General features: G+C 38.0%; 1 protein-coding gene across 1 annotated transcript in view; it reads right to left on the bottom strand.

Annotated features, from left to right (window-relative positions):
• The window catches only part of OBSCN (obscurin, cytoskeletal calmodulin and titin-interacting RhoGEF), a 937,038-nt gene that overhangs the window by 175,229 nt on the left and 747,102 nt on the right, over positions 1 to 14,707 (bottom strand). Inside the window, 1 exon segment of the mRNA XM_053713767.1 lies at positions 2,773 to 2,973. Coding sequence (XP_053569742.1) covers positions 2,773 to 2,973 — 201 coding nt within the window.

Below are 14,707 nucleotides of genomic sequence, written 5' to 3'. Positions count from 1 at the left end.
ACAACCATACTTACCAATCGAAAATTCATAGCTCGCCAATCAAAAATAAGAGGAGGGATCAGTAAACCTGTAAATAAACGGATTCAAAACTAACACGTACCCCCTCTGAAGAAGCATTAAGTGAAACGTGCTTCAGGGGTCTTCTTTGAGAGCCGTGTGTCTCTTTTCTTTAATATACTTATACTGTGGTTATTGGTAAAACGACTGGGGGCATTTATCTAAAATCTAGAGCGACTTAACTTTGAAACATGTAGCTATATTTATCTACTCTAACTTACTTATTGGTTAATTATAACCGCTGCATTGTCAGAATATAAACTATAACAGGGAAAGATAAAAATAATTTCAACTGCTGCTATAGAAAGAGTTTTAGCCGCTCAGGAAATAGCTTATTTTTAACCTTTGGTATATTGGCAACATCGAAACGGTTCAACTCAAGTGATTTGAACCCAGTGTGAATGTTGGTTTAATTGATTTAATTCACATTAAAGATGAAATGAATGTAGTATGAAAGATATTAACACTAATACAAATATTTGAAATTGGAGTAAAGGTATTCTTTTTTTGCAGTTTATAAGTGTATTGTGAATATATTTATTTACATATTTCTCATTGTTTTTTAAATACTGCTCTTTCATATATATTGTATATACACTCACCAGCCACTTTATTAGGTACACCTGTTCAATTGCTTGGCAACACAAATTGCTAATTAGACAATCACATGGCAGCAACTCAATGAATTTTGGCATCTAGACGTGGTGAAGACGACTTGCTGAAGTACAAACCAAACATCAGAATGGGGAAGAAAGGGGATTTAAGTGACTTTGAATGTGACATTGTTGTTGGTGTCAGACAGGCTGGTCTGAGTATGTAAAAAACTGCTGATCTACTGGGATTTTCCCACACAACCATCTCTAGGGTTTACAGAGAATAGTTAGAAAAAGAGAAAATATCCAGTGAGCGGCAGTTGCGTGGACGACAATGCCTTGTTGATGTCAGGGGTCAGAGGAGAATGGGCAGACTGGTTTGAGATGAAGGAAAGGCAACGGTAACTCAAATAACCACTCCTTACAACCAAGGTATTCAGATTACCATTTCTGAATGCACAACACGTCAAACCTTGAAGCAGATGGGCTACAGCAGCAGAAGACCACACCGGGTGCCACTCTTGTCAGCTAAGAACAGGGAACAGAGGCTACAATTCACACAGGCTCACCAAACTTGGACAATAGAAGATTGGAAAAAAACGTTTCCTGGTTTGATGAGGCTTGATTTCAGCTGCAGCATTCAGTTGGTAGGGTCAGAATGTGGCGTAAACAACATGAAAGCATGGATCCATCCTGCCTTGTATCAATGGTTCAGGCTGGTGGTGTAATGTTGTGGGGAATATTTTCTTGGCACATTTTGGGCCCCTTAGTACCAATTGAGCATCGTTTAAACACAATGGGGCCCATTTATCAAGTTCCGAACGGAGCTTGTGGGCCCGTGTTTCTGGCGAGTCTTCAGACTCCATAACCCTGTCCGGAGTACGATCGGGTTGATTGACACCCCCCTTCTGGTGGCCGATTGGCCGTGAGTCTGCAGGGGGCAGCGTTGCACCAGCAGGTCTTGTGAGCTGCTGGTGCAATGCTGAATATGGAGAGCGTATTGCTCTCCGCATTGGGATCAGGATCAGGTCCGCAAGACCTTTGATAAATAGGCCCCAATGGCTTACCTGAGTTTTGTTGCTTACCATATCCATCCCTTTATGACTACAGTGTAGCCATCTTCTGATGGCTACTTTCAGGAGGATAATGCACCATGTCACAAAGCTCAAATCATCTCAAGCTAGTTTCTTGAACACGATAATGAGCTCACTGTACTCCAATGGCCTCCACAGTCACCAGATCTCAATCCAATAGAGCACCTTTGGGATGTGGAACGGGAGATTCGCATCATGGATGTGCAGCCGACAAATCTGTCAATATGGACCAAAATTTCTGAGAAATGTTTCTAACACCTTGTTGAATCTATGCCATGAAGAATTAAGGCAGTTCTGAAGGCAAAAGGGGGTCCAACCCGGTACTAGCAAGGTGTACCTAATAAAGTGGCCGGTTAGTGTATAATAGAAGAGTACTCCAGTCTCATATAAATAATGAAAACAAAGGGATGCAGGTATGCAGGTATGTTAACAAATAAAAACAGAAGATAAAATCAGTCAGTCTGTTCTCTTGGTGTGCAAATATGTAAAAGAGAATACAAATTCAAGTCTCATAGAAGATCTAAGGATTTCTCCAGAAAACCCACAAGCGAGTTGATAAACAAAACTTCTCTCACCCTAGCAGATGCACATTAAACGCTTTATATTAAAGGGACTGGAAACCCCAACATTTTCTTTCTTGATTTGGATGGAGCATACCATTTTAAACTTTCCAATTTACTTCTATTATCAAATTTGCTTCAGTCTCTTGTTATCCTTTGCTGAAGGACCAACATTGCACTACTGGCTGCTAGCTGAACACATCTAGTTAGCCAATTACAGGAGACAAATGTGAGCAGGCACCAAACAGCAACCAGCTCCCACTAGTGTATGATATGTGCATATTCTTTTTCAACAAGGGATACCAACAGAACGAAGCACATTTGAAAATAGAAGTGAATTTAAAAGTGTCTTAAAATTACATGCTCTATCTGAATCATGTGAGATTTATTTTGACTTTCCTATCCCTTTAAAGATAAATTATGGCTGCTAATGCCAAACGTATGTTATCATTTTATAGTAAAGGATACATTTCCAAGATAAGGACTAATGTTTTCTTTGTTTCAAAGGAATCCAGCAGCAGGGTGACGTTGTTGTTTGTTATCTCAGATAGGATATCTCGCTCTTTATACTCCTGCTGTCTTGTTCGGCTTCTTAGAGGAATAAATTTTGCTGCGCAAGTCTCTCCATTTCCTTTATGCACAACACGCTTCACAAAGCCGAAAGAACCCCTGCAAAAAAATAGAAATAATAGGTGTCTTTTTAGAATGAATAATTTAGCCACCAATTAGCAAGCGCAACCCAGGTTCTGAACCAAAAATGGACCGGCTTCTAAGAATACACTCCTGCTTTTTCAAAAAAGATACCAAGAGATTGAAGAAAAATTAATAATAGGAGTAAATTAGAAAGTTCCTTAAAATTGCTGCTCTATCTGAATCATGAAAAAAAAAATATAAGATACAAAAAATGTATGTTTATTATGATTATCATAATGATTCTGTAAAACCCAGCACAACTATGGGTGATTACGAGTTGTGCACTATTTAGTGCTCCAGCGTAAACTTAGCTCAACATCAGTTTTTTTACACAAATCGGATACCACACATATTGCAAGTTGAAAGTAAAAAGTTTTTACTCGCACACCAACCTAAGTCAAAATATCACGCTCAAGTTACCGTATTCCCCCATAAATTTGAAACAAGTGCAAAAAATTGAAAAAAACCCCCAAGTCACACAAATCCGATTGCGTTTCACCAAGTACGCTATCCTGACATGAAATAATATTTCATATTCCAATGTTCTGCACATAGAAGAATATGTTCTAATTATTCAGAAATACATATTTCTCTATATCTGATGTTTTGGTAAAAAAATATATATGTATACTTTTACATACATACGTTTATACATGTGTATGTATGTATCTCTATGTTAAAGCCTTTTTTTCTAACACTTGAGACCGCATATCTTTGAGCCCCTATAACTGTTTTCTTAATTTTTAAAAAAATATTTTTTATTAGGCAGAGTTAATATGAGTGTAACTGTACTTTTAAATGTATTGTTGATATCTTTTGGGCAACTTTTTTGACTCGTGTAACAGTTAACCAGAGCTCTGAAGTTGCGCTAGCCAAAATCGCATTAATTAAATTGCGCTCAAGCAAATGCATTTACTTTAAACTTGTAATACTTTTGCTTCTTCTGACACGCGCAAAGAGCCGCAACTAAACCTCTTATTATTACCTGCGCGCACCCGTTAGTGCGCCATTCGTAATCTATCCCTACGTGAGCCAGCAAGCTATGCATTCGTACGGTCTCTGTCCCACCCCATCTGTGTCTCTCTCTCTCTCTCTCTCTCTCTCTCTCTGTCTGTACTGTGGGTTAAAAACACCAGATTACCAGCACACATTTTACACCATTTTTTCTCTCAGCAAAACAGATCATCACAAGCTATTTTAAAGGTGAGCATCTTTTTTTTATTATCCCTTTTTTTATTTCATTATCTATGCATTGCATTTGAAAAAATGGAGGTCACTCTGAATCACAGAATTCCTGGGGGTAGGGATGAGGGTAACATATACAGTTAATGCTATATTTAATATTTGCTGCTGTCAAAGCGGGTCTTTTTAGGGCCAGATTACAATTGGAGCACTATCTTAACGTGCGCCTATAAAGGGGGAAATTTGCCCGTTATGGGTGAACGTTAAATAACCAGCCATTACAAGTGGCTGGTTAATGCTACTGTGAGCTTGTGGTTTCACTTTGCACTACAATTCATAAACCAGAGATCAGATTCTTTTGTGATTCAGATAGAGCATTCAATTTTAAGCAACTTTCTTATTTACTCCTATTATCAAATTTTCTTCATTCTCTTGGTATCTTTATTTGAAAAACAAGAATGTAAGTTTAGATGCCGGCCCATTTTTGGTGAACAACCTGGGTTGTTTTTGCTGATTGGTGGATAAATTCACCCACCAATTAACAAGTGCTGTCCAGAGTTCTGAACCAAAAATTGGCTGGCTCCTTAGCTTAGATGCCTTCTTTTTCAAATAAAGATAGCAAAAGAATGAAGAAAATGTATAATAGGAGTAAAATAGAAAGTTGCTTAAAATTGCATGCTCTATCTGAAACACAAAATATTTTTTTGGGTTCAGTGTCCCTTTAATGAAAAAAGTTGCCTCAATAGCCCCCAAAATAAAGAGTACAGTACAGTATCATTAAATAAACATATGAGCATCTTTTTATTTATATATTTTCAAAAAAGATACCAAGAGATTGAAGAAAAATTAATAAATATATATTGTTTTAAAAATGCACAAATATGTTATAAGGGGTTAAAGTGAGGTGAAAGTGCCTTTACATTGAGGTCAATGGGGGACTGTGTTTTCACTATAAATATATATGTACATATAAACATATAAACCCATAAATATATATTCATATACATAAATATTTATTTATTGCAGCCCCATGCTGTGCGAATTGCCCCCTGCAATGCGCTAGGTGGTTTGCCGTGTCTATCAGCATTAGAATTAACCTCCCATTGAAGCCTATGGAAGCGCACTCTTGTGAACGCAATGCTTCCTGGCAATGCTAACGCGAGGTTGTGTTCTCGTTGCGCCTACATGCGCTGGTATTATTGATTGGATCGCTCCACTCATAATCTAGCCCTTAATCGGCAAGTCAAAATCTTTTCACCCAATGTCTTTCTATTCAGAAACGCTTTTACAAAATCGCCTGTATTTAAAGGGGACATGAAACACAATCGGCTAGATTACGAGTTTTTGTCGGTAAGGCTGTGCGGTGCTAACGCTCCTTTTTTTCTCACCGCTCACTTAAGACAGCGCTGGTATTACGAGTTTTCTGCAAGCCGGCGTTAGCCTCAGTTAAGTGAGCGTTGAGCAAAATTTAGCTCCACATCTCACCTCAATACCAGCGCTGCTTACGGTAGCGGTGAGCTGGCTAAACGTGCTCATGCACGATTTCCCCATAGGAAATAATGGGGCTGAGATGGCTGAAAAAAACCCTGCAAAAAAGCAGCGTTCAGCTCTTAACGCAGCCTCATTGTTTCCTATGGGGAAAGAACATTTATGTCTACACCTAACACCCTAACATGAACCCCGAGTCTAAACACCCCTAATCTTACACTTATTAACCCCTAATCTGCCGCCCCCGACATCGCTGACACCTACATTATATTATTAACCCCTAATCTGCCGCTACGGACACTGCCGCCACCTACATTATACCTATGAACCCCTAATCTGATGCCCCTAACATCGCCAACACCTACATTATATTTATTAACCCCTAATCTGCCGCCCCCAACGTCGCCGCAACCTAACTGCAATTATTAACCCCTAATCTGCCACCCCAACGTCGCCGCCACTATAATAAAGTTATTAACCCCTAAACCTAAGTCTAACCCTAACCCTAACAACCCCTAACTTAAATATCATTTAAATAAATATAAATAAATATTCCTATCATTAAATAAATTATTAATTTACCTGTAAAATAAACCCTAACCTAAGTTACAATAACACCTAACACTACACTACAATTAAATTAATTACCTAAACTAACTACAATTAAATACAATTAAATTCAATAAATTAAAGTACGAAAAACAACAAACACTAAATTACAGAAAATAAAAAAATAATTACAAGTTTTTTAAACTAATTAAACCTAATCTAATCCCCCTAATAAAATAAAAAAAAAACCCAAAAAATAAAATTCCCTACCCTATACTAAATTACAAATAGCCCTTAAAAGGGCTTTTTGCGGGGCATTGCCCCAAAGTAATCAGCTCTTTTAACTGTAAAAAAAAATACAATACCCCCCTCAACATTAAAACCCACCACCCACACATCCAACCCTACTCTACAACCCACCCAATAATAAAACCTAACACTAACCCCTTGAAGATCACCCTACCTTGAGACGTCTTCACCCAACCGGGCCGAAGTCCTCTAAGAAGCCGGGCACAAGTGATCCTCCAGACAGCCAGAAGTCTTCATCCGATCCGGGCAGAAGAGGTCCTCCAGAGGAGCAGAAGTCTTCATCCAGGCGGCATCTTCTATCTTCATCCTTCCAGAGTGGAGCGGGTCCATCTTCAATCCAGCCGACGCAGAGCATCCTCTTCCAACGAAGTCCACCAGACAAATGAAGGTTCCTTTAAATTACGTCATCCAAGATGGCGTCCCTTGAATTCCGATTGGCTCATAGGATTTTATCAGCCAATCGGAATTCAAGGAACACCATCTTGGATGACGTCATTTAAAGGAACCTTCATTCGTCTGCTGGACTTCGTTGGAAGAGGATGCCCCGCATCGGCTGGATTGAAGATGGACCCGCTCCTCGCCGGAAGGATGAAGATAGAAGATGCCGCCTGGATGAAGACTTCTGCCCCTCTGGAGGACCTCTTCTGCCCGTATTGGATGAAGACTTCTGGCCGTCTGGAGGATCACTTGTGCCCGGCTTCTTGGAGGACTTCGGCCCGGCTGGGTGAAGACGTCTCAAGGTAGGGTGATCTTCAAGGGGTTAGTGTTAGGTTTTATTAAGGGGGGTTTGGGTGGGTTTTAGAGTAGGGTTGGGTGTGTGGGTGGTGGGTTTTAATGTTTGGGGGGGTATTGTATTTTTTTTTCTGGTAAAAGAGCTGATTACTTTGGGGCAATGCCCCGCAAAAGGCCCTTTTAAGGGCTATTTGTAATTTAGTATAGGGTAGGGAATTTTATTTTTTTGGGGAGCTTTTTTATTTTATTAGGGGGATTAGATTAGGTGTAATTAGTTTAAAAATTTGTATTTTGTTTTTTATTTTCTGTAATTTAGAGGGTTTTTTTTCCGTAATTTAGTTTATTTTATTTAATTGTATTTAATTGTAGTTAGTTTAGGGAATTAATTATAGTGTAGTGATAGGTATAATTGTAACTTAGGTTAGGGTTTATTTTACAGGTAAATTTGTACTTATTTTAGCTAGGTAGTTATTAAATAGTTGATAACTATTTAATAACTATTGTACCTAGTTAAAATAAATACAAAGTCGTCTGTAAAATAAAAATAAACCCTGAGATAGATACAATGTAACTATAAGTTATATTGTAGCTAGCTTAGGGTTTATTTTATAGGTAAGTATTTAGTTTTAAATAGGATTAATTTATTTAATTGTAGTAATTTTATTTTGTTTTATTTAAATTATATTTATGTTAGGGGGTGTTAGGGTTAGGGATAGACTTAGGTTTAGAGGTTAATAAATTTAGTATAGTGGCGGCGAAGTTGGGGGCGGCAGATTAGGGGTTAATAAATGTAGGTAGGTGTCGGCAATGTTAGGGACGGCAGATTAGGGGTTAATAATATTTAACTAGTGTTTGTGAGGCGGGAGTGCGGCGGTTTAGGGGTTAACACATTTATTTAAGTGGCGGCGATGTCCAGTCGGCAGATTAGGGGTTAAAAACTTTAAGTGTTTGCAATGTGGGGGGTGGGGGGGGGGGGCTTGGTTTAGGGGTTAATAGGTAGTTTATGGGTGTTAGCGTACTTTTTAGCACTTTAGTTAAGAGTTTTATGTTACGGGGTTAGTCCATAAAACTCTTAACTACTGGCTTTTAAATGCGGTAGGAGTCTTGACAGGAGAGGGTGTACTGCTCACTTTTTCAAGCAATCGTAATACCGGCGTTTTGGAAAATCCCATTGAAAAGATAGGATACGCAATTGACATAAGGGGATGCTAAAATCGCGGTATGCTAAAATCGCGGAAAAAAAGTGAGCGTTACACCTGTACCTGCCAGACTCGTAATACCAGCGGGCGTTAAAAAGCAGCGTTGGGACCCCTCAACACTGCTTTTTAAGGCTAACGCAAGACTCGTAATCTAGGCGCATATGTTTCTTTGATGAGTCAGATAAAGCATAGATTTTACAAAACAACTTTCCAATTTACTTCTGTTATCAATCTTGCTTCATTCTCTTAGTATCCTTTGTTGAAAGAGCAGCAATGCACTACTGAGAGCTAGCTGAACACAATGGTAAGCCAATTACAAGAGTTATATATGTCCAGCAACTAGCTCCCAGCTCCTGTGCATGTCTAGGTATGCTTTTCAACAAAGAGGTAGCATCCTATAACTTCCCAGTGCCGTCCTCAAAAATAAAGAAGCACTGCAAGTGCTACAGCTCTGAGGAAAGACAATAAACCTGTTCAGGAATCATCCATCGTTACTGTATGGTTACTGTATGGTTACTGTATGGTTACTGTATGGTATGGTTACTGTATGGTTACTCTATCGTTACTGTATGGTTACTGTATGGTTACTGTATAGTTACTGTATGGTTACGGTATAGTTACTGTATGGTTACTGTATGGTTACTGTATCGTTACTGTATCGTTACTGTATGGTTACTGTATCGTTACTGTATGGTTACTGTATGGTTACTGTATGGTTACTGTATCGTTAGTGTATGGTTACTGTATAGTTACTATATCGTTACTGTATGGGTACTGTATGGTTACTGTATAGTTACTGTATGGTTACTGTATAGCTACTGTATGGTTACTGTATAATTACTGTATGGTTACTGGATAGTTACTGTATGGTTACTGTATAGTTACTGTATGGTTACTGTATAGCTACTGTATGGTTACTGTATAGTTACTGTATGCTTACTGTATAGTTACTGTATGGTTACTGTATGGTTACTGTATAGTTACTGTATAGTTACTGTATCATTACTGTATGGTTACTGTATCGTTACTGTATAGATATTGTATGGTTACTGTATAGTTACTGTATGGTTACTGTATAGTTACTGTATGGTTACTGTATGGTTACTGTATGGTTACTGTATAGTTACTGTATGGTTACTGTATAGTTACTGTATAGTTACTGTATGGTTACTGTATGGTTACTGTATAGTTACTGTATGGTTACTGTATCATTACTGTATGGTTACTGTATAGTAACTGTATGGTTACTGTATAGTTGCTGTTTGGTTACTGTATAGTTACTGTATAGTTACTGTATGGTTACTGTATCATTACTGTATAGTTACTGTATAGTTACTGTATGGTTACTGTATAGTTACTGTTTAGTTACTGTATCATTACTGTATGGTTACTGTATCCTTACTGTATGGTTACTGTATCGTTACTGTATAGTTACTGTATTGTTACTGTATGGCTACTGTATAGTTACTGTATGGTTACTGTATCGTTACTGTATGGTTACTGTATGGTTACTGTATCGCTAATGTATGGTTACTGTATCGTTACTGTATAGTTACTGTATGGTTACTGTATAGTTACTGTATAGTTACTGTATGGTTACTGTATCATTACTGTATGGTTACTGTATAGTTGCTGTTTGGTTACTGTATAGTTACTGTATGGTTACTGTATAGTTACTGTATGGTTACTGTATAGTTACTGTTTGGTTACTGTATGGTGACTGTATCGTTACTGTATAGTTACTGTATCGTTACTGTATGGTTACTGTGTGGTTACTGTATAGTTACTGTATCGCTACTGTATGGTTACTGTATCATTACTGTATGGTTACTGTATGGTTACTGTATAGTTACTGTATGGTTACTGTATGGTTACTGTATGGTGGTGGGTGGGGGAGTTTTGAGATTGAATATAACATACAGAAAGTAAAACTTAACTAATGCTTAATACTTCTTTATATTCTGAACCTCTCACTTTCTCTTTTTCATCTTTTAGTAGGAGGAGAACATTTTAGAGAAAGATGTTTTGCCAAGAACACAAACACCCCCTTCCTGTGTACAATTCTCAGACCAGTGGTTATTGATATGAGGAAACAAAGCAGTGCTATTCTGTAACAGAAGGAAGCGTATTCATTTAGCAATAGGCATCAGAAAGCTAAATTCAGGTAATGCAGATAAAAACAGAGCAAATGGCAATTAAACTAAGTCTGAAAGCTTTTAAAAGATGTTTAATCACACGTCAGAAAAAAAATATGCAAACTACTTAAAATTAATTTTTTTGCCAATTTTTCTTGTAATTTACGTTTCACATTTGTGGGTTTTCCACACCATCCACCTTGGCTGGACTGGATACTGTAGGATTCAGAGCCGTCTGTGCAACATGCACACAGTTTTGTTTTTAAATGTAAAAGATCATTTATGCCTGTCGCTAATTATTACACAAAGGAGATAAGATAAACAATGCGCAAACATTTTTTGTCAAGGGGTATATCCCTGGACTGTAAAACAGCAAAACATTTTCTAGCAATATGAATGAAATACTTTTAAAACCATTTATTTCATATGCTGATCTTTAGAAATGTAGCAATATAATTCAATAAGATAAATATGTTGTTCCTTTAAAATGAAAGAAGCATGATCAAGGTCTAGAACGAGCTTTATTTCTATGGTACTGTTGGCTTTCACAGTAATACTTTGCATGTTCTTAAAATGTATTACAGTTGCTCATGAGGTGCTGAATATATATATATATATATATATATATATATACACACACATATATATATATATATATATATATATATATATATATATATATATATATATATATATATATATATATACTGTATATATATATTCCTTGTTGAGGCTAGTCTGTCTCCACCACTATAGCAGCGGGAGTTGTCTTTATCAGCAAATGAACATTAATAAAGCATTATCAGTGCATAAACATTAATTTCCTGCTAGTTTTTATTTTCATACAAAGACCATGTTTTAACAGGTTTCATTGCTGTTCTTTTTCATGCATCAAGGGTGCCTAGACTTTAGTGAGTTGGACTCTACGGGGGATATCTATCAAGCCATCAACTTTGGTGCATTTGACGGCACCAATACGCTCGCCTAACATTGTGGCCGTGGACCTAAATAATATCTCCATATTTATAAAACAAGCCGTCAAAAAGCCGCTCACCAAGTACGGGACAATGAGCATCGGACTGTTGCTAACTAACAGTCATCGATCTTGCATCTATTCGGCTTTTTACCAACTTTATTTATACCCTGTCACTAAACACCACCACTATACTAAAAAGTTTAACCCCTATCCCGCCACTCCCGGAGCCCACCGCAACTAAATAAAGTTATTAACCCCTATTCTGCCGCTCCCGGAGCACACTGCAACTAAATAAAGTTATTAACCCCTATTCCGCCGCTCCTGGACCCCGCCGCAATGAAATAAAGGTATTAACCCCTATTTCGCCGCTCCTGGACCCCGCCGCAACTAAATAAACATATTAACCCCTAAACCGTCAGCCCCCCACATCGCCATAAACTAAATGAAGCTATTAACCCCTAAACCTAACAACCCGCTAACTTTACATTAAAATTACAACATCCCTATCTTATAATAAATTAAAACTTACCTGTAGAATTAAAAAAACTATATTAAACTATTAATTAACCTACCCTAACTATTATACTCAAATTACATTAAACTAGCAATTAAATTAACTATATTACATATTAAAAAAAAACTAACCCTAATCAAATTATTTAAGTTACAAAAAATAAAAAAACACTAAATTACGAAAAAAAAACAGTATAAAAAATAAAAACGAATTACACCTAATCTAATAGCCCTATCAAATTAACCCCGCCCCCAAAATAACAAAAACCCTAGCCTACAATAAACTACCAATGGCCCTTAAAAGGGCCTTTTGCGGGGCATGGCCCCAAAGAGATCAGCTGTTCCAATTAGCCAATAGGATGTGAGCTCAATCCTATTGGCTGATTAGAACAGCCAATAGGATTAGAGCTGCTCAAATCCTATTGGCTGATTGGAACAGCCAATAGGATTTTAGCGGCTCTAATCCTATTGGCTGATTGGAACCTTTTCAGCCAATAGGAATGCAAGGGACGCCATCTTGGATGACGTCACTTACATTCAAGTTCCAGTTTACGGCGGCGACCGTATTGAAAAGGAGCTCCGTGCTGGATGTCTTCAGGATGGACCCGCTCCACGCCAGATGGATGAAGATATAAGAGGCCGTCTGGATGAAGACTTCGACGGCTGGATGAAGATGGAAGAGGCCGCCCGGATGAAGACTTCTTGCCGCCCGGATGAAGATAGAAGAGGCCACCTGGATGATGACTTTGCTGGCTGGATGAAGATGGATGTCCGGACTTCGATAACTGTAAGTGGATCGTCGGGGGTTAGTGTTAGGTTTATTTAAGGGTTTTTTGGGTGGGTTTGAGTAGGGTCTGGGCATGTAAAAGAGCTAAATGCCCTTTTAAGGGCAATGCCCATACAAATGCCCTTTTCAGGGCAATGGGGAGCTTAGGTTTTTTAGATAGGCTTTTTATTTGGGGGGGTTGGTTGGTTGGGTGGTGAGTTTTACTGTTGGGGGGTGTTTGTATATTTCTTTTCAGGTAAAAGAGCTGATTTCTTTGGGGCAATGCCCTGCAAAAGTCCCTTTTAAGGGCCATTGGTAGTTTATTGTAGGCTGGGGGGGGTTATTTTGGGGGGGCTTTTTTATTTTGATAGGGCTATTAGATTAGGTTAATTTGTTTTTATTTTTGATACTGTGGTTTTTTTTTCCGTAATTTAGTGTTTTTTATTTTTTGTAACTTAGCATTTTTTTTTTTGTAATTTAGTAATTTTTAATAGTAAATTTAAATAATTTGAGTAGGGTTAGTTTTTTTAATATGTAATATAGTTAATTTAATTGGTAGTTTAATGTCATTTTAGTATACTAGTTAGGGTAGGTTAATTAATAGTTTAGAATTAGTTTCTTTTAATTCTACAGGTAAGTAGAATTTATTATAAGATATTGATGTAATTTTAATGTAAAGTTAGCGGCTTGTTAGGTTTAGGGGTTAATAGCTTAATTTAGTTTATGGCGATGTGGGGGGCTGGCGGTTTAGAGGTAAATAGGTTTAGTTAATGGTAGTGATGTGGGAGGCCAGAGGTTTAGGGGTTAATACGTTTATTTAGGTGGCGGCGGGGTCCGGGAGCGGCGGGATAGGGGTTAATAAGTTTATTTAGTTGTGGCGGTGTCGGGGCGGCAGATTAGAAGTGCTTAGACTCGGGGCTTATGTTAGGGTGTTAGGTGTAAACGTTACTGGTTTTCAACCATAGAAATCAATGGGATATCTGGCAGCATCGAACATAAGCTTTCGCTGCTTTCAGACTCCTATTGATTGATATGGCATCTGCGGTCTCCAGGGTGGTGGATTGAAAACCAGGTACGCTGGGCCGGAATAGCCACGAGCGTACCGGTTAACTATTTGATAACTTTGAAAAAGTGTCAAATAGTGCTGAATGTGTATTCGGAACATCTGTAATGAAATAAGCATCGATCTGTGACGGATTGAGACCGGCGGATCGTACGTTTCGGCACAGATTTCAACTTTTGCCAGTCTGTAGGCTTTGATAACTAGGTTGAATCAAGCTCGCCACAATTACGCTGCAGAATTCCAGCGTATTTGCGGTTGACGGCTTGATAAATATCCCCCTACATGTTTTTTTGTAGCTTGTCAGTGAGGTTTACTTGTATGCACAGCAAGAACTGCATGTTGTAATGTGCTTGAACCAAATCAGGATCTGAAATTACAAAATGCCTGTTTTCTACCTCTGGTGCTGAATATAATTGTGAAAACAATTTACACATTTAATATTAACTTAAACCTCATTATCACTTCTGGCTGCAGAGAAAGAGAAATCACAGAATTGTGGGATTTGCCTGTCAGTACTTAAAGCGGCAGTAAAGTCACCTAAACCTTCATAATATTCAGATAAAGCAATTTTAAATTAAGTTCTGATTAACTGCTACAAGTATACTCCCTTATTGTGTTTGAGGAGGGGGAAGGGCACCTTTAGAGCCCATATTCCCCCATAAAACACAAAGGGGTATGAGACCCCAGTTTAAAAGAGGGAAGAATCCTCTTTCCATTGGAGTCTTATAGCCCTGTCATTTGTAGGTGATTGCCATTCCAATCACCTATTTAATATATTCACTTTAAGGGGGGGCCCTA

This window comes from Bombina bombina, chromosome 5 (genome assembly GCF_027579735.1).
Source record: "Bombina bombina isolate aBomBom1 chromosome 5, aBomBom1.pri, whole genome shotgun sequence".
Lineage (NCBI taxonomy): Eukaryota > Metazoa > Chordata > Amphibia > Anura > Bombinatoridae > Bombina > Bombina bombina.
Note: the sequence above shows the minus strand (reverse complement) of the source record. Positions and strands in the feature narration are given on the sequence as shown.